Source organism: Embiotoca jacksoni, unplaced genomic scaffold (assembly GCF_022577435.1).
Source record: "Embiotoca jacksoni isolate LCO1_2020_lvr unplaced genomic scaffold, fEmbJac1.0.p SCAF_16, whole genome shotgun sequence".
Taxonomy (NCBI): domain Eukaryota; kingdom Metazoa; phylum Chordata; class Actinopteri; family Embiotocidae; genus Embiotoca; species Embiotoca jacksoni.
Genome location: NW_027185296.1, coordinates 7828470 through 7847599, shown reverse-complemented (window position 1 = coordinate 7847599; position 19130 = coordinate 7828470). Strand labels below are relative to the sequence as shown.

General features: G+C 44.1%; 1 protein-coding gene across 7 annotated transcripts in view; it reads right to left on the bottom strand.

Annotated features, from left to right (window-relative positions):
- Positions 1–19130, bottom strand: part of LOC138198904 (capping protein, Arp2/3 and myosin-I linker protein 3-like) — a 29042-nt gene that overhangs the window by 9196 nt on the left and 716 nt on the right. For 6 of the 7 annotated variants that reach the window (XM_069150649.1, XM_069150652.1, XM_069150654.1 and 3 more), the window contains exons 2-29: positions 16897–16991; positions 14258–14308; positions 14079–14138; positions 12242–12363; positions 11983–12077; positions 11616–11686; positions 11417–11490; positions 11260–11335; positions 11068–11156; positions 10370–10464; positions 9287–9373; positions 8621–8730; positions 8438–8515; positions 8262–8338; positions 7646–7750; positions 7407–7476; positions 6502–6583; positions 6279–6375; positions 5989–6043; positions 5190–5362; positions 5029–5097; positions 4589–4682; positions 3532–3630; positions 3324–3443; positions 3132–3245; positions 2879–3054; positions 2666–2753; positions 2448–2567 (exon numbers count right to left, since the gene is read on the bottom strand). In XM_069150649.1, the coding sequence (XP_069006750.1) occupies positions 2448–2567; positions 2666–2753; positions 2879–3054; positions 3132–3245; positions 3324–3443; positions 3532–3630; positions 4589–4682; positions 5029–5097; positions 5190–5362; positions 5989–6043; positions 6279–6375; positions 6502–6583; positions 7407–7476; positions 7646–7750; positions 8262–8338; positions 8438–8515; positions 8621–8730; positions 9287–9373; positions 10370–10464; positions 11068–11156; positions 11260–11335; positions 11417–11490; positions 11616–11686; positions 11983–12077; positions 12242–12363; positions 14079–14138; positions 14258–14308; positions 16897–16991 (2642 nt within the window). The remainder of the gene's footprint in view (positions 1–2447; positions 2568–2665; positions 2754–2878; positions 3055–3131; positions 3246–3323; positions 3444–3531; positions 3631–4588; positions 4683–5028; positions 5098–5189; positions 5363–5988; positions 6044–6278; positions 6376–6501; positions 6584–7406; positions 7477–7645; positions 7751–8261; positions 8339–8437; positions 8516–8620; positions 8731–9286; positions 9374–10369; positions 10465–11067; positions 11157–11259; positions 11336–11416; positions 11491–11615; positions 11687–11982; positions 12078–12241; positions 12364–14078; positions 14139–14257; positions 14309–16896; positions 16992–19130) is intronic. The other variant, XM_069150651.1, reaches the window with a different exon arrangement.

Here is a 19130-nt window from a genome sequence, read left to right as displayed (position 1 = left end):
ACAGAGGTGCTCAGCAGGAAAATGAATGAGTACGCTGATATTTTGAGCTTCCCAAAAATGTTTTCAATTCCTGGCAGGTTTTAGAGGAGACAACCAAAGTAACAGGAGGTTGGGGGTAATGACCGAACTGATTGTGATGAACAAGGTTCGGGGCTCATGGCAGAATCTTCAGATAATGTCAGGAAGACAGTTTATTCCTGCAGTTTTACCTGCTGTCTTGTAAATGTTGAGCTGCTCTTTTGGTGTGTCAACAGAGACGAGCAATTTACTTTTTTTAGGTTCACTCTACCTCCCTACATTCCAGCTGTATTGCTCACATTAAAATCATATTTTGGCACAGGTGAGGAATATTTTGGCAGGTAAAAATATATAGAAAAACTAAATGGGCTGTTAGAAACTAATAAATAAGAGGTTCAGATGAGCCGAGGATAGAATAAGGCTTAAAATGACCTCAGATTAATTACAATGAAGGGGAAACACCTGAAAATGTTGAAGGCACAGAGTGTTTAAATGTATTATTAGTAATATTATTTGGTGTACCATGTATGACAATAACTTGATTTCTGTTTAATGCCAGTCATGACTCCAGGGTGGTGATTATAAGCCTTTTGAAATATACGTATTCAGTTTTGTGCCTCAGTAACATTGGAAAACACTGGAAGCTTCTAAAGGCCAAAACACAACTGAATTGACAATCAATCATCAAGTCAAGTATTGTTGAAGCATCTCCCGCGGACCAGTAGGAGCCTTTGAAAAGGTTTGACCTTTAACTGCGGTGTTCCTGTCAAGAACGTTGGCGTGTTGTTTTAAATGTCAAAACCCAGATGAAAAAGCCCTCCTTCCTGCAAGTTTTGTCAAAAGTGAACCGCTGTTTTTTGCTAAGCTGTAACACTCATGTTTAATAATGTGGTAAAATAGCAGGGGAGCGTGAAGCCTATTTAATTAACATACTCATTGACGCACGTAGGATTTAAGATGACATATATCTAATATTGCGATCACACAGCAGAATACACATCTCTGAAAACAATTGAACAGACAGTAATTGAAAATGGAATCAGGCTCGTAGATAAGTTCAAGAGGATTCGGAAAATATATGGGAAAGTCACAGTACGTCGCGGTCCTGGAGAGACTTGTAAGAATAAAATTATACTTTGTGTATCAGAATTTAAATTTATATGCAGGCCTCAGAGGAAAAACAAAATGCTGGAGGAAGTTGCTGATCATTTTCCGATTTCCCTGAGCTTATCTAAATTTGTTTTATATTGACAAGAGTTTGCTTAAAAGATATTGTTGTACTTTAAGGAAATCCTTGAAATCTCTTTAAAGTAATGTTGACTGCAATGGCTGCAGGCAAAAACTACAACAACACATGACTGCACTGCAACTGCTAGTGAGTTCAACTGTATGAAAAAATTGATATGACAAGACTCTGTACAGTATGGACTGTATGTGGCCGTGAGACTGTTGAAAAGTGCTGTTCCTATAGAAATCTTGTGGTGACCACAGTATTGACTTATTTATATTAATATAAAAACAAAAATTCAACACAAGCATGTCCAAAATGAGATAGAAACGAGCTAAAATGGACAATGACAACAAAATAAGGAAACGAGCAGAATGATATTTGATAGCTGCTCAGATATGAATACCGGGATAAACTGCCAAGACACTGTACCACTTCAGATATGTAAAGAAGAAGAAATGAAAAGATGGAAGTCAGTCTGATCTAATACAAGGGGCATTCAAACAGTCTGCTCCTCTTGGACATGATTGCAGTGCAGCACTGTGATGGCCATCAAGTAGAGGGAAGCTATAACCTCGTTGCTTGAGTGTTTTTGTGAGAAGTGACATTGTGCCACACACTTCAGGTCATTTTTGACAAAAGTTTTCCCTCAGAAGCCTCAGAGAGTTACAGTAGGACTCAGCGGTGACCGTCTGACCCTGGGGGATGAATTCACAGTGCACAACCTTGCGCATGTCAAAGACAACCCACCTGGTTGCGCTGCTGACTTGACGCATCGTCTTTGGTCTTGAACAGTGATGTTCTGCCCATCTGAAATGCTAATGACACTGAAAACAGCTTGCCGGCTCATTGCCTCATTGCTGTAGACTTTCTGAAGCATTTCAAGGGTCTTTGTTGCAGATTTCCAGAGTTTAATACAAACTTTGGCGTGTGCTTTCTGCTCAAGTTCATGGTGAAATCACTGATGTGCCCAGACCAGTGGTCACATAAACATGTGTAACTCAGGTGCTGATGTTGATCAAGCAACATAACTTAAAACACTTACTCATGGAGGTTACAGCTTCCTTCTGCTCCGTGCACGTTTCTGTGCTGCACTGCGTTTGTGTGCAACAAGAGGAGTCTTTGAACTTTAGGATTGTCCCTCGTATTGGGCTCAGACCCAGAAAAACAGAAACACACGTCCGTACATGCACACACTCACTATGCTGGTGCTGAGCTCTTCGTCTGTGATGTCCAGAGAGTCTCTGTGTCTGTTAAACCTCCATCCTGTCCCATCTTCACATGTTCCCTCCCAGCATTTAAGATGAGACACCTGCCGGGTCTGAGACAGACAGTGATCTTAAGTCTTCTGACACACCCTCGATCACTTAATCTGTGCCTCCCTCAAACACATTTTTACAGTAAGTCCTTTGTGTTTACCAGGGTCTTGTGGGTGGCGTAGAGCTCCTGCAATATTTGGTCCACGATGGAGTTGGTGAGATAAGAAACCACTGACAGCTTGACTTCTCTGCAGAAGATTGGGTTAGAGGAGAGGGAGAGACAGACGGGAAGAGGCTTGGTCAGAATGAGAGCAAATCAATATCCTGCAGAGCAAAGTTAGACTTATTGGTGCTGCTTTATCCTCGCTCTTACTCCAAGGCTCTGTGGATGTCCTGCGCTGCTCTCTCCATCAGGGCAGTACGGATGGCAGAGCGAGGGATGGACACCCGCTCGGAGACGGATGAGAGTGGAGGACTTAATCTCTCCGCCGCAGAAGAAGATAAAGGACAGAGTTCGCGACAGAGAGACACCATCGAGTCCACGATCACCTGAAATGGACGCCGGTTATCAGTGACTCTGTCGTCTGTTATGGATCACAGTGTGAAAACGAGGCTGTTGGATCTACCTGCAGCTCCTTGTCTGCAGCTTTGGCAAGTTCCCCGGCCAGAGAGTCCAGTCTCTGCCGCACCGGCCCGTCCACAGACAGCACATGAGCCAGCTCACACAGTGAAGGGTAGAGCTGTGGAGAGAAATCATTCATTCATGTGCAGCACGAGAATAATGCAAATATTACCCTCATACATTTCACATCACTCACAGCGCGAGAGTTCCTGGCCTCTTTTAGCACTTGTTTAGCAGCTTGAATCTCCTCCATCTCCCCGACGCCTCGCAGCAAACACACCTGCTGCTGGACGCGCACACAGAGGCGCTCCATCACCTTGGAAACAGACAGGCGGGGGCGTGTTATGGGAGCGAACACTCATAAAACAACTGGCAAACATACTGTACACAGAGATGATTGCAACCTGTTCGGCAGTGCTGGTGACCAGGCCTTGGTGCAGCCGCAGAGCCTGTCTCTGAGAGAAGCGCTGGGTCTGGTTGTTCCTCACCAAAGCACGCTGGATCTGTGGGGCAGGAGACAGACACAATTATAAACAAAAACGTGAGGACAAACAGGAAATAGGAGACGATGATGCAGCAGAGGGAACAAAAAGTAGGGATGTTCATTGCTCATTTTAGATCTCAGCCCCAGTTCTCAAAAACACCTTGAGGCTAAGATGATTGACCTGAAAACCTTTTTAAGTGTCAGAGTTGTGTCCTAAAAGCTTTTAAAAATGAACATAATGTCTCCCTGTAGGAGGATAAGAGCAGAAAACTCTAGAACATGCAGATACTTTTTTATTGTTTTTAGTCATTTACTTTTCTCCTTGACATTGATGCTCGCTGTATCAAAGTAAATGATCTTTACCTAAAGTCTAATATATGAATGTCCTCTGGCTGAAATGCTGGTTTTCTCATGCTTTCAGTTTCCATATAAATAAATGAATGGCTGGATGGAGTTTTTGCAGGTTTAAAGTGTATTCCACGCTGTCTTCAGCACCACGGACAGTGGACGTTAAGAAGCTCTTCATGGTATGTGCTTGCATTTGATCTGAAGTGCTGCTCTGGGAAACTCTTCTAGAAATCTCTTTCAGCTTCAGGCTAAAATGATCTTTGTATGATTGTAAGTCTGAGATGAGATGAGATTATTTCCTCGTTTGGTGAATCACACAGTTCCACCAGTCTGTGTGGAACTATACTGATTTCTTCAGCTTTAGGATTTTTATGATAAAATGCCTCTTTTATGACACAGAGTCTGAATATCTGCCCTTTGACTAAGATCTTATAGAGTCTCACATTTGCTGCGTCTTTTATCTCTTATTTTAGAAAGAGTCTGTTTGCAACTTTAAACGGCCGCTCATTTCTGACCTCAAAGCACTAGATGAATTTAAATGCAAATCTAAGAAGTCAAACTTGAGGATGTTCTGTCAAAGTATTTCTTCCAGACAGTGACTGCAATGACGTCCAGTGTGAGATGCTAACCTTGGTCAGTGCCTGCTCCGTCCTCTCGGGGGCGCTGCGGTACGCCTGGCTGATGTCACTTAGGGGTAGAGGCATGTACTGCAAGGTGAAATTACTGAGAGGGAAGAGAGCAGAGGAGAGGAGGAGGAGGCGAGTCATTGAGGGAGACAGAAGCGGACTAAAAAGAGAAAATAAAGTGGGTTACAGATTCCAGGGTTAGTTAAGTTGAATATCCCCACCGGACAGAGCGCATCCCAAAAATGTTCTTCCTGTGCCATGCAGTGAGTGAGTAATACTTTGATCTTTGCAGCCATGTCATCCTTAGCCTGAAGGGAAGTCTGGACCATTTAAGATAACAAAGTGGAAAGCAACAATTTGCTCAGCTCACGTTGCACATTTTTAATGTTCTATATATATATATATATATAAAATAGATGTTGATGACGTGTTAATGCTCTTACTGCTCAAGTGCTCGGGCCACGTCGAGAAATCCTGCTGCGGAGGTGTTGTTGCGATCCCATGTCACACTCCTGCAGGGCAAAACACAAACCTCTGTACAAGTCACAACAAATAGTGCAAAAAAGACACTCCTAACCTCATTCTCTATGTTAGTTTCCTTCACCTGAGCGTGGTGTTGATCTGCAGGGCTTTGCTCAGCATCTTGGCGCCGATGTCGTCCATGTGATTCCCACTCAGGTCCACTTTTCTCAGGCAGGTGTTGCTGCCCAGAGCGTTGACCAGCACCGTGCCCCGGGAGCGCAGGCGCGACTCGGACAGGGACAGAGACTGTAGGGCCTGGAGGGGCATGAGATAATCATGTGAGTAAGCTCTGCGTGTGTGTGTGCGTGTGTGTGTGTGTGTGTGTGTGTGTGTGCGTGTGTGTGTGTGTGTTGGGGGCATTTAGAAATACATTTAGAAACAAATGAGACTGAGAAAACAAACTGAAAAGACTATGTAGTGGAAAGAGAAGACAAGGCCAGCCAAGAGGATAAAGAGAAATTTACTGCATGGTGGTGTGACAGCTCGCCAAAATGACTCTACATGCTGTGTGCGTGAATTATTTACCATATATGTGTGTAGTGATATCGACACTGTACCCTCAAAGAGAACAGAGGAACAGTAATAATTGATGATACAGTGACACATCTACAGTGAAACATAATGAAAAAATGATGTGTCTTTGAATCTGTGTCGTATTTTAACTATAACCACAATGCTGATACTTTTACTGGAATAAATGACTTCAACTTAATCTCACTTAAAGTTAAACAAGTGTATCATTTTTTTTTTCCTTTCCAGAATATAATGCATTTCTATGTGTCTGTAAATACAAATCTGTGAATCAGCTGCACAGTGTTTGCCTTCAAACTGCTACATGAGCACAGTGCAGGATATTTTTATGATATACTTTAATCACTCACACATTCTTCCTCTTGTATGAGTTGAACCAGTTTCTGTAAGACTTCATCCAGAACCCTGCAGACACAAAGCGCAGAGACAAACACAGACGAGGCCGGATGAGCTGGCGCGAGTCATTTCCTGCTGCAAGCGGGCCGTCTGCCCGAGGAGCGGCAGCCGGCCATGAACACAGAAGTAGAACCACGGACGTATATATTCAAGCTGGCATACGCAGGGCACGCATGCTGGAGTTCAGATCACAGTGTGTCCATAAATAACTGCAGTAAAGCGTGACATGGAGCTGTGGCAGCACCTGTTTTTGATGTTGAAGTTCTTGCCCAGATGAAGGTGTCTGAGGGAGGGGTGTCTGGAGAGGGCCGGCAGTACTGTGAGCAAGTCTGCATCCAGACCTGTCAACAAACGCACATACACAGAACTCAACATGGCATGATCCATTAGCAGCCCACTCAAACCTCTCCCACCCGAGGACAAAGATTCAAGGTCACAGTGGGATGTGTTGCAGCGTGCCACGGTACCATTGTCAGAGATATCCAGAGTGGCGATGGAGGCGACTCTGGGGAAGAGTTCTTGGATTACAGCAGCTCCTGCAGATCTTAGCTGGCGAGAGGGAGACAAAAGGGAAAACCAACATGTGCACAGACATGAATCAGAGTCGTTTTAGGTTCAGTCTTTGGGGGTTTGTTCTATTTTTCCTCAGTGTAACAAATTTATGGAGGCTATTTTATGTCTCTGTAAATTCGAACAGTGAGCTTTGGTTTGCTTGCGATCTGCAGTAGTTCTACATAATAGGGAGGAAAACACCTCAAGCTACACAGTCCTTTGTACCTGTTAGCTTGGCACTTTACACTCACGCGATGTACCCCAATAACTTGTTTCCACTGTCAAATTTGAGAGTGCAGATTGGAACCAGTTTGATCAAATCTAATCTAAAACCTGCTTGTCAAATTACTTTTTTGATTAACAGCGAAATTTGCAATGTAAATGAAAAGTTTTAGGGAAGCTATAATTCATTGAGGGAATTTTAAAGGAAAATGAATGTGCTGATATCATAAGCACTAAGTATCAATTAGCAAGCTTGTTTGCAAAGTAGCTGCCGATTTACACAACCAGCAGATATGAAGTCAAATTATTATTTTCTCATCACCTATAGTAGCAAGTGCAAGTCTAATCTTTTCGTTCCCCCTGAAGCTCTGTTTTTCTGATTCAAACCCTGTTTTTACACTTAAGGTCCATTGGCCCACCACAGTGACTGTGTACTTGGCCCTGAGCACTTCAGAAACAGATAATCTACAGTTCAATACTGTACCTAAACACTTGCTGTGTCAACACATTGAAGCTGCTGCTCTGCTAATGTGCTGCTCAAGTTACACCACCTGTTTGGACACGACTTCAGACTTCAGATGTGAAGATGAGTTCTTACCTCGCAGCCACTGATGTCCAGATGAAGGTCGTTGATATGAGGATTGGAGGTTAACCCAGTCAGCAGAGCCCTGTGGAGACGAGAGGAGTGACTGACAAAGAAAAGACAAGGAGAGGGAGCAGTGGAGGCCTCGCTGGCACAGCCGAGCACATCCATATGCCTCCAATTTACCTCCATAATGTGTCGGAGTTCAGATAAAAGGGAGGAGATCCGGACAGAGAATAAGAGAAGACAGTTACCTCAGAACATCGGGGGGCAGCTTCATAGAGGCCAGGGTGACGTGAGTGAGGCTGAAGGCCGAGCTGAAGAACTGACGGAACAACGGCAGCGTGTCCTTCACCTTCCTATCGGATTTAAAAAAAAAACACAGGATCAAAGAGAGGAGAGGTGGAGAGATAACAGACTGGGACGAGATGAGACCGGCCACACGCGCAGGAGATGAAGTCACATTGTTGACATGCTGGATAAATATAAGCATTAACACAGAATTAGGAATATGAGTGAATATTGCTTCGGTGTAAGATGGTGGGAAGCAAGCGGGGTCAAATGATAGATAGCTCTGCTTAAATATTCATGAGTCTTATCTATGCAGACAGCGCCGGGAGTTCTGGTTTTAAATGGCGGTAGACACACCCAGAGAGAGGAAACACAATGTTCCAGTGATTCCCACAAAGCTCGTTTCTGATTTCCCATTAAGCAAGACGTGAAGATTACGATGGACAGAGAAGAAAGAAGGGAAGCGGATGATGCGAGACGAAAGATGAGGCCTTTGAGGGTGAAATAAGGATGATATCTTGCCAGATCTGGATTCTGAACTGCCTTTGTTGTTGAGGTAATCTTAAAGATTTGACTAACCTGTGCGAAAAGGAATTTTTTGAAAGATTCAGAAAGGAGAGATCAGCGCAACACCCCCTCAGAAGAGCCCCAAATAGCTGCATGAGACACAGGGTGAAAACGGTTAATCTGAGAGAAGTGTGTCTTTGTAACTGTACATTTAAACATTTGATCATACGCAGCCATTAAATACTCACTGAGTCAACACAGCAGTCTGTGCCTGACAGATCCAAGTGGACCAGGCAGTTGGGCTGAGACAAGAAGAGATACAAGTTCTGCAAACAGAGAGAGAAGAGAGACGTCACATCAGGCTGGGGAGGTGGCATACAAATGGAGCAGTGTGTGTTGTCTTTGTTTCCAGAAGGGTCGAGCTTTCTCACCGAAGCATCCTCCCCAGAGAGGACTCCGGGGTTCTTGCTCAGGTCCAGGTGCAGGAGGGAGTTGGAGTACTCATCGCTGGAGCACAGAGCCTGAGACAGAGACACCACTCCTGACAGAGAGAGAGAGAGAGGAGGAGGGGTGGAGGGGGTGGGGGGAGGTGCAGATGAATGAAATGAAAAGGAGAAGAAAGCGAGAGACAAGAGAAGAGATGGAAGTTGTACAACATTAAAAGACGAGCAGGAGAACGCCTCAAAACATTTTGTGTCCTCATATTATTCATACAACATCTCGCAGCAGCAGATGTCACTAGATGTTATGAGAAGCAGTTCAATGTAATATTTAAATTCTCCACTGGGTACACGGTAAGATGAGACAGTAACAGGAGACACGCTGCCTGCAGTCGAGCGCAAAACATCATAAGTCAATATGGAGTCGTAACAGGGCTAAAGAAAGAATCTGAGCTCTTCAGGGGAGAATTATCAGGGACTTTGGAGGTTTTATATCCCCCAAACCCACAGTTTGATCTAATAGCTGCAGGAGCTGCAGGTGGATCAACTAAGTTCCTCCTGGTACTGCATGGTAGCAAATCCTACAAACTATGCTCACACTTTTTAGGCAATATTTAGGGAAAGCACAGAAGGAACTAGAGAGGGACGGGCACAGACCTTTGGAGGTGAGCGAGGTCTTGGAGAGGTTGAGGAGACGAAGTCCTTTACTGAGGCGACACACCTGCTGGATTAAGTTGGACACACCTGCAGCACAAGAGATACAAAGAGACACTGAGTTAAAGAATCATATGTTACTTGAAAATAATGCTCAGTTTATCACCCTTTCTGGCATAAATTCTGAGCCAGCAGATGGGATTTATTCCTAAATCAATGACTGTTTTTTTCCACATTATTATGTTTTTCCCCTTGATTGGTAAATTAACAAAACTAGAGAACAAAATGTGGATTTAATAGAATAAGAAACCGACAGACACTCTTTTTAACGATGTTTCAAGTAGACCTTATTCAGGTACGATTTTGATCTGGTCAGATAAGATTCAGTAAAAACAGGACTTTCTCTTTGTCTCTTCCTCAGTTTCTTTCAAATGGAAAACCACCATGATGTCCCACAGTGGTTTGTGAACTGCTGTTTTGAAGCCTTAAATCTAGCATTTCGTCACCATCTTGGTTTGTTGGATTCAGAAGTGACCATATTTGGACAACCTGTGAAGGAGCGAGGGATGGATCTGACTGAGAACCTGAGGAAACTGCGTCCACCCACCGGCCCTGGAAACTTGACTGCACCCCAGGCGTGTCAATCAAATTAGGCATGTCAATCAAACCAGGCATGTCAATCAAATCAGGCATGTCAATCAAAGCAGGCACGACCCCAAACAAACCTCTCTGTAAGGACTAATATTCAATTAATTGTGGAACTATTTTCAGAAGGACCACCACAACACTTATCAGAAGGAGGGAATTTATCTAATGACATCATAATGAAAATCAAAATTTGACTTTTTATTTCATGAAAGAAGTTGACGCTTTTTGAATTGGAGTCTAATGGAGCCAGAGTTTTTTTTGGAACAAAAAAATCTTTGAGTCTTTGAGAGGAAGAATTGCACTTCTTCCTCTTTGGCTTCACTTTTCAGATCCGGATACTATGTCGATTTTTATATACAGTCTTTGGTCCTTTTCCGCACCCAAACCTCAGGGTTAAAAGCAGCTACAGGAAATGAATGATTAATGGTTTCATGATACCTTGGTTGTCCAGTGAGTTGTGGGCCAAGTTGAGCGAGTGGATGACAGAAGCCGGGTTCTCGGAGAGAGCAGCTGACATCTTCTGTGGGAAGTCTCTGTAAAACGAGTGCACAGTTTCATACAGACAGACACATAAGAGCTGCAACAGACTATTTTCATAATCAACTATAACGCAGATCCTTTCCTTCATTCAACAATTAAGATCTGAGAGCTCAATGTGACATCTTTCAATGTCTTCTGTTTGATTTACAGTCCAAAACATAAAGTTGTTAAGGACAGCAAATTCTAGCAATTCCCATTGATTTGTTGCATCACTATTAGCTGTAATGGGACTCAGCACTCCCTTCACAGACAAGCATTTAAAGCAGCACTACAGCGATTTAACTTTACAGTCTCATTAACCTGGGAGATTCACAAGATAATAAGGGAATCGTCTGGATCGAATCTCTCTTTAAGTTTTCATCAAGCTCCCAAACATACATACAGTTCCCATAATGCAACTGAACACTTGTTCATTAGACCCTCAGCACTTGGTAAATCTTAACATGTCAAGTTTTTTTCACAAGCCTCCTGCTTAAAAAACAGACTAAGGAAAACTGATGTTATCAGGGGTGAGATTAGTGGAGGATCCTTTAAAAGAGCTACTAGAAAGCTGAATAGACGTAAAGTAAAGGACAAGTGCTGGAATTAAAACTCACGATTTTAACCCAGCGTTCTCCAGAGTGATCTCCTCCAGGCTGGAGGATTTGCTGACCGTGTGCAGGACCTGCTCGGCGACCTCTGACCCCTGACGCAAAAAAAAAAGAATACGTTCAAAGCAAACCGCCTGCAGCCTCATTCGGGGATTCATCAGAAACACAGCGAGGTGGACCAGAGAGTTTTGTACTCACAATGCGCAGGTCTTTGCAGTACAGTTTAGTGAACCAGGTGTTGTACGCCATCGATGCGACGATCACCGCCAAATCTCTGGAAAAGATCAAAGTGATGTAAAAAAAAATGGCACCATATTTTGGAAGTAATAGTGTTCGACCGCTCCTCGTCCCTCACCTGCTCTCGAGGTGGCTGAAGTCCAGCAGGTTAAACTCTCGGTTGTCCTGCGAGTGATAGATGGTGTCCACATCCTAAGAGCAACATTACCCATGAGCCTGTGTGCTGCAGTACATGACCCTCTCATTTTGTGCACAGCGCTTGTGCGCAACACTCAAAAGCACTCCCAGTGACACAGGCACAGTCCCACAGCTCTTACCCACTGCACTTCCTCCTTGCAGCTGATGCCATTATAGTCGCATAGAGCGGCGTAGGTCTCTGAGAAGCCTCCTGAGAGGAAAAACAGAGAGAGAAAGGAGAAGAAAAGAGTCTGAGAGGATGTGAACAGCTGCATCCTTCAGCGATAAAGGCAGAGAAACTGCTCACAGAAACATTTGTCCAAATTATCAATCTTTTATTGGAGTGACGGCACTAAAAAGAACATCTGGGAGGCCATTTTTGAAGAACGTGTGCCAACTTCCTCTTGAGTGTGCCAAGTGGCGTACATGTACTCCTATCTCTGGTGTGTGACTGCACGTGGATGCATGTGAGCAAATTCCCGTGTTTGATGATAACGTCTCTTTTACCACAAGCCCTCTGGGTCTCCACTGAAGTCTCGGAGCTGGGTGAATACTTCCTGCTGCCTTCAGAAAGGTCGCTGTCTGAATGACAGATGGATGGACTGCAAACATAAAAGAAACACACACACACACACGGCGAAATCATCCATCTTTTGATAATTTCCGTAAATAAAGGTCATTCTTCTTTAAACTTTCTTGCTATACACCACGACACAGACATGCAGGCATTTATTCTGATTTGATCTTGCCAAACGGCGAGACTTACGCAAAAATGGAGTTGTTGAATATCCGAGACAGAGCGTAATTAATATGGCTGACCACGTGATTGAGGTGCTCGCGCGACTCAAACCTCAGGGAGTAGCTGGACTTGTCAGTGTCGATAATGACCTGCACAGAAAATGGACCTGTGAGACACTGTAGGCAAAGTGTTGTGGCAGGGAGCCAGGTATAGCTTATATCTCACTTCCTAAAGAGGCTTACACTTATATTGTGTTTATTAAATGGTTGTACTGCTTTTGATGCTGAACAGGAGGAGGAAGTAAAGTATTGTTCTTCAATTATTTGATACCACTTTAAACAATCTATTTACTTTCTGTTGTGATGAAGACTAAAGTGGAGGCGGGAATGACTTGTAGAAATGGCTATTACTAAGTAGTTGGTTGTGATGGTAGAAATTAAGTGTTTGCATAAACAAATTACAGAGTGTAGCTTTATATCTGACCCTTTACTCTGTTCTACTGTAGCTCTTTTCCACTACAGCACCTCAACGACCCCTAACCTGGAGCTTCTTATGACCCGAACCTGCAAGAACCCATAAGGTCGAGGTTGTAGTTGATTAAGGAATTGATTGTATACAAAAGATGGACATCGCCCATAGGTTTCCTGTAGAGCGGCTTTGAAGCTCAGTTCCAGCCTGTACTGTTTCTGGTGGTTGCTCTCTTGGCAGTTCCTGTTTCAGCCGTACTCCAGGCTGATCCAAAAATGGGCAAAGAGGTGGTGCGTGGGTGGAGCTGAGATGGGCTGAATGAAGCCTGGTTGCAGGCAGTTTACCAACTGTCAGCCACCCTGTCACTCAAAGCAGCCCCACTTAGAAGTCTGCATAACTTTAAAGCTTTAATGCAATTTAAATGGGTGAGTTACATTTACTCCCCAGACAGTTGTCATGAACGGGGAAATTAGCTACAGAGACCAAAACCGTTTTTTGTACCAGCACGTTAACATGTTAGCTTCTGCTTTAAAGTTGGGCATTTTAACATTGAAGTGTAGTCGAAGAGGATTGACTCACTTTTGTAGGCTGCCTCAAGTGGCTGTTTGAGGAACTGCAGTTTTGTTACTTACACGTTGGATTTATTTTTCAGTCCCGGGGATCGCTGCTTGGTTTTCGGGTCTTCCTACTTCCTTAGCGTACCCACAAACCAGAACATTTCAAATACATCATCTTTTTGAATTTGATCATTTGTAAATATCAGCATATTTATGACTTATATGTGAATTTTGTCAATCGGAGTTCGAAGTTAGGGAAGAAATGTAATTTAACTGTTAACACACTTCCCAGCAGCAAAAACCAGCTGTTTCTTTTTACATATATACAACTCCTGAGTCGGGCCAAAAATCTAGGTTCCATTATTTGCCCTAATAGTTTTAGGTCAGGTTAGGTTAGGTTAGGTAGTTACTTTATTAATCCCCGAGGGGACATTTTTTTAGTGACTCAAGTGGCCGTTGAGTTGCTATAGCGGAAAAAGTATTTTATTAATCTTATCAGCCATGGTTGAAGGAAAGATTTGTCATTTTATGCTATGCCAAAAAAATAAAAAATCTGACTCACCCACCACCATACATAAAATAATGTGACCCTCGCCCTGTCCTGGCTTCTCGTCCCAGCCAAATATTTTTCCTAATTTCCTTTAGCTGTTGACCATAACATCATCAGACAGAAGAGAAAAAGCTAATATGAGAGCACTGATTGTGGCTCCGCTGATGAATGCGTTAAATACTTTTGTCCTGCCTTGAAGGCCAAAGTGATGTAACCGCTGCATTATACAACTGTACAGACAACTTAGCTGTAAGAGACGAGCGGAGTGCACACAGAGTTCGGTCTTCACCTGATGATCAGGATGAGAATTCAAAGCTCGGATCTCCAAGAAGTTAAATGTGGCTTCTGCCTGTTGTCAAAGATACAGTCGACAAAGTAAAGCTCTCAGCTGGCATTAGAAAATGAAAAGACTCATACTATGAAGTAACGAGAGAGAGAGAGAGAGAGAGAGAGAGCGGTAATGAGTACCTTAGTGGGAGTCTTTGGCGCCAGGAAATAGAGACGCCACGTTGTAAGGACCTGAAAAAAAAGAAGAAATAAAGCAAATTGAATCAAGATTGTGGAAAAGTTCACTGCACACCCACAGTCCCCATGGGGAGAAAACAGTCCCGGGGGTTTCCATGGTAATAATGAGAAGGAATATTCATGTATTGATCCAGCTAAAAGCCCTCGATGTCAGAGGCACATTGTCTAACATTAATAGATGACGATCCTGTGATTCAGGCTGAGACATGGTGACGTGTTGCAGCGTTTTAACCACAATCTCACAAACATAACATGTCATCTCATTAGCATTAGTGAAAGTGGCTCATATATTTAACTTGAGAGTGTGGCTTTGAACTCACCGAGCAATCTGCAATGGTCATTTAGCATCTCCCCAGGTCTTTAAAATGGGAACTTAAAGGGAAGAACTGACAAATTTCACGACTAAAAGATATCCCATAACACAGATACACCAGTTGTGCTGAGTCAGGACGCCAAAAGCAAATTTTTGGTGCACTATCTCTGATGATTTGGCAATAAAATGTGGCCCGAGGTGTGTTGGATCATTTTTAGTTCAATGCAAAGTTGATCTGGCATGAGAACATTTGCGTCATGCAGCTCTTGGGTAAATGTGATTCTGCCCCTGACTCCTCTTAGTGAGAAGCAATTTATTTTCTTTTTCTTTTTTGCAAACACACCCTTAAAAAAAAAAAAAAAGTCAGTGTCTCTCCATCAAGGCAAACAAAGAGTAGTGATTCTTTGGCATTTCGCTGCTCTCCACTAACCCCTGAGTTCTGCCCTCTGCTCTTTCTCTTCTCCTCTTCTGCTCCGTCGCTCTCAATCATTTACTCCATTCTCTCTGATGGCCCCTGCTAAAATACTCCCTGAGGACACAGCCCCCCCCCCCCCACCCACCCACACACACCCAGCCCATGTGTCTCTCCCCAATGGAAAGCAGTAATTAAATTACAGCTCTCCCACTCCGCTGTTGTGTTTTTCGGAGAGAGCAGCTTGACATGGGACCGTCTGAAGCGCACATTGACAGCCTCTTACACCCACACAGCAAGTGAGGTGTCTAAAATGTAGTCATTCAAAATTCAAACTGTGCATGTGAGATGGAGAGAGAGCGGCAGAGAGGATGTGCGCTGCACTTCAAAGGACGTCTGAAGGAGTTGATTAGGAAGACCAGATTGTATCACATTAGGGTGATGAGTCTGGGTTACGGGTGCTAGTTAGGAGAGCAAAACAGGAGTAAATCATGCTGATTCAGCAGGAGAGAGAGACACTTATCCGAGTCTTCCACATCAAAGAGAGACCACACATGCATCACGCTTGTTGTGGCATATAATTATGCAGGAGTGCTGCTCCAGAACAGATATTCTTATCTTGTTTTGTTCGACAGTTTGGGTGAGGCCTCTGTGACAAACCCGTCAAGTAAAATTCATGTAACTCGCAGTGACGGAGCAGAAACCATCCACCTCAAACGAGCTTCATCCGACTCCTCACTTCCAACGCTGGTTTCAACACAAAACCTGAACACATCCGAGCTCCTGTTTCGCCCGCATCAAACGCTAATCCGGCACGTTTGATCAAACTCCAATCTATTCCTCCTGTCGTCCATGTGCACCCAGCAGGAGAGAGAAATCTTGCTTTCCAGTTCAGCTTTTAAGAGTAAGCCATAAATGAGACATGGATTGGAAAGAGATTATTGGAAAGATGTTTCTGGCAGATAGACATTTCAAAGTGTCTGAATATCAAAGGTTGTACATGCAGAAAGTCTCCTAACTGGCCGTTCCCGCCGCGCGATGAATCATTAAAGTATCCATTGAGTGGAAGAGCTGCTCCGACAGGGCCAAGGAGCCTTTTTATTTTTTCGGTGAAAGCTCATTTGCTCATTGGCAGATTGCTAGAGAGGCAACAGGAGCCACTAGTCTGTTAAAAAGTATAAAAACTACACTGATTTTGCTGCACTTCGGGCTTTGTTTAAAGGAAAACCATCAATTAAACCTGCTGCATGGTGGATGTGGATGCTTTCCTGCACATACGGAGGAAGTGCGCTGCCTTTTGCAAAGGTCCAGTCTAAGTTCTGGTCCATGGTAAGAGCTGATTGCTCCCGATTTCATTCAGATAGCTGGCTGAGCTTCGCTCACGCAAATAGAGATTTCATATCTCTGTTCCATATTCTGTGATGAAAGCACCCTGATATCAAAGGCTGCGGGCTGCCCAGCCCCCCAACTGCGTCCGTGGTGGGGCGCGCAGACACAGAGGAACGTACAGCCGCTCCCACAGACACTGTCTATCCAATATTCATCCCGCCGAGGCTCCAGCAGCAGCCACAGCAGAGGGGCAGCAGTCGTAACGCAAGTGACCACAGAAGCAACACGCCTGCGCTCGCTGGTAAATCATGAAGATCTCCTGCCTCTGCTGCCGTGGAGACCAACACTGTGGCAGACGTCCATTAACACTGAAGCAGAAGTTAACATCAAAGATGCTGTGCATGCATGATGCACGCATCAGGCTGCGTTATGTGGCAGCATCGTCTCCATCAGCCACCCCAGTGGTTTAAACAGAAGCCCATTAAGACAGACCAGACCTCAAAGAAGACAGAGAGAGCAGCAGCTTACCAGAATTCTGTCCTCCGTCTTTCCATTTTTGGTGTCAAGCTTTATGCCACGGACAAACTTTATCGATGATTTATCAACAATCTTCCTGATGCTTTCTGTGGATGAAAACCAGAAGAAACAAGCAGATAAAGTTAGAACATCATTTCTCTCCGTTTCAGTCTTTTAAAGGACCAAACCAGCACATTTCATAACCTTAAAATTGTCATTTGCTGTCTCCTATATTTCTGAATGTGTTTCTTTTCTTTCCAACTTGCAGAGAACCTGGAAACATCATGTCTGCATTTATTTATGTTAAATTATACTTTTGTCTGGTAATAACACAACCATGTGACGTCGTAAGGCACTGCAATATCACAAAACAACAGCATCGCTTTGACGAACATAAAATGAGACATAATGTTCACTGTGCAGGATTATTCGCAGGACCTCCTGTCTCTGCACATCGGTTTGAAATCGCCTGAAGTAGAAACACATTCAGAAATCTGAAGCATTGTGGCAGAAATTCAAAGTACATGGGTAGAGAGAAGACAAAATAAGTGAGGTAATGTACACCAATCAAACATATTGACCAGTGGGTGGACAAGCCTGCAGTCACATCTTCATCTCATAAGTGAGGGAGATATCAGGCTCGCCATTTAAACGGACCTGTCGTGGCATTTCAGGTGATCAAATAATCCAATGAAGGGCATGATTATAAATAAATTACAGACCTCTCACATGCTAAATTAGATTATGTTAGATTATTCATCTGAATGTAACACTGAAGGAAAAACACTGACGGGGTTTTAGGTCCAAAACAAAAAGGCACATGGTAGGAAATTACTATGTTTCATGGATTAATTACTGATTGACTGAATTATGACTATGTTTTCTCTAAATTCACCCCTGTGCTGTTGCAGCGCTACTGTACCATGAGGTATCATGAAAACGGTTCATAGTACAGTACGCTTCAGTGTTCCTCACAGGACCAGTATGACACATCCGAGCATCGGTGTCTATGATTCACAGAGAACTGTTCCTGTCAAACAACATCAGCGCTGGTGCTGTGACACCTGACTCTGGAAACATCACGTAACCACCAGAGGAAGCGCTTTTACTCGCAGGGTGGGAACACGCGGCACCGATGCGCTATCACCGAAACATACAGCGGCTGCATGGCAGGAATTACATGATTCAGCCTCTCAATGACTGTAGCTGCACAGCATCCCGGCTGACAGGTTTATGAGGAAATCGATACTAAAGCCGGGGTGGTGGGATTTGGGGATGGAGCGAACACAGTCGCTGTGGCCAGTGAAGCAGCCATTTCTTTTTTATGAACGTGTTTATCCATATTTTCAGGCGAACATAATTCTTTGTGAAGCAAAGTTCAAGTTTTGTACCCACTTTACACGAGTATTTCTATTTTATGCCCCCTTGAACTTCTGCTCCACCAAATTTCAGCAAGAAATATTACACTTTGTACTCTGCATTTATCTCCCATGTCTAAACTACTTTAGATCGAGCTTCGCACCTGCTACAACATTAAGAGGATGCTCAGACATTGATGCAGACAATATAATCCAGCAATATAATATTATGACACTTGGGGGATCTTTCCTGCTACTTTTTGACACTTTTACTTTTTTGAATGCAGGACTTTTCTACATCCGTGTACATGAGAGCCACACAGACAAAACTCGGAATAGACAAAACTCCATCCAGAGAAGAGATGCAACTGAAGTCTCTTTCATGTGACCTTGTGCAGGCCCGCAGGCCACCAGGTGCTCCTCCTGTCAGTCAGTGCATGCAGGGCGGGAGGAGGCGGTGCAGCCGCCCGGCAGGTGACTGAATGAAGACGCAGGGATTCCACTGGATTAATCATCACAGTGCGCCTAATAGAGCCATGAGGAGTAATTAACACAGCAGCAGAGTCCCCGCTACCCTGAGCGTGTGTGCAGTAGGCGCGTGCGTCAGTGTGTTCGCGCGCGTGCACGACACGGAGCGCGAGGCAGCGCCGTGACTTTGACGCGTGTAAGCTGTTGCTGTTTGAGGAAAAACGGACAAATATTTGTGCATTCTGTCGCGCTGTCGGGTTTGTCCAGCTCGTGCATGTTTGTTGGCGAGACACGGTTGAACACCTGCCTTCATCGGTCCCCCTGGCTTCACTTTCGCACGCACGCGCGCACGCACGCGCGGAATCACTACAGACTGGTTAGGCTGCAAGATGAAATAGTCCAGGGTTAGAGGGGAAGGAC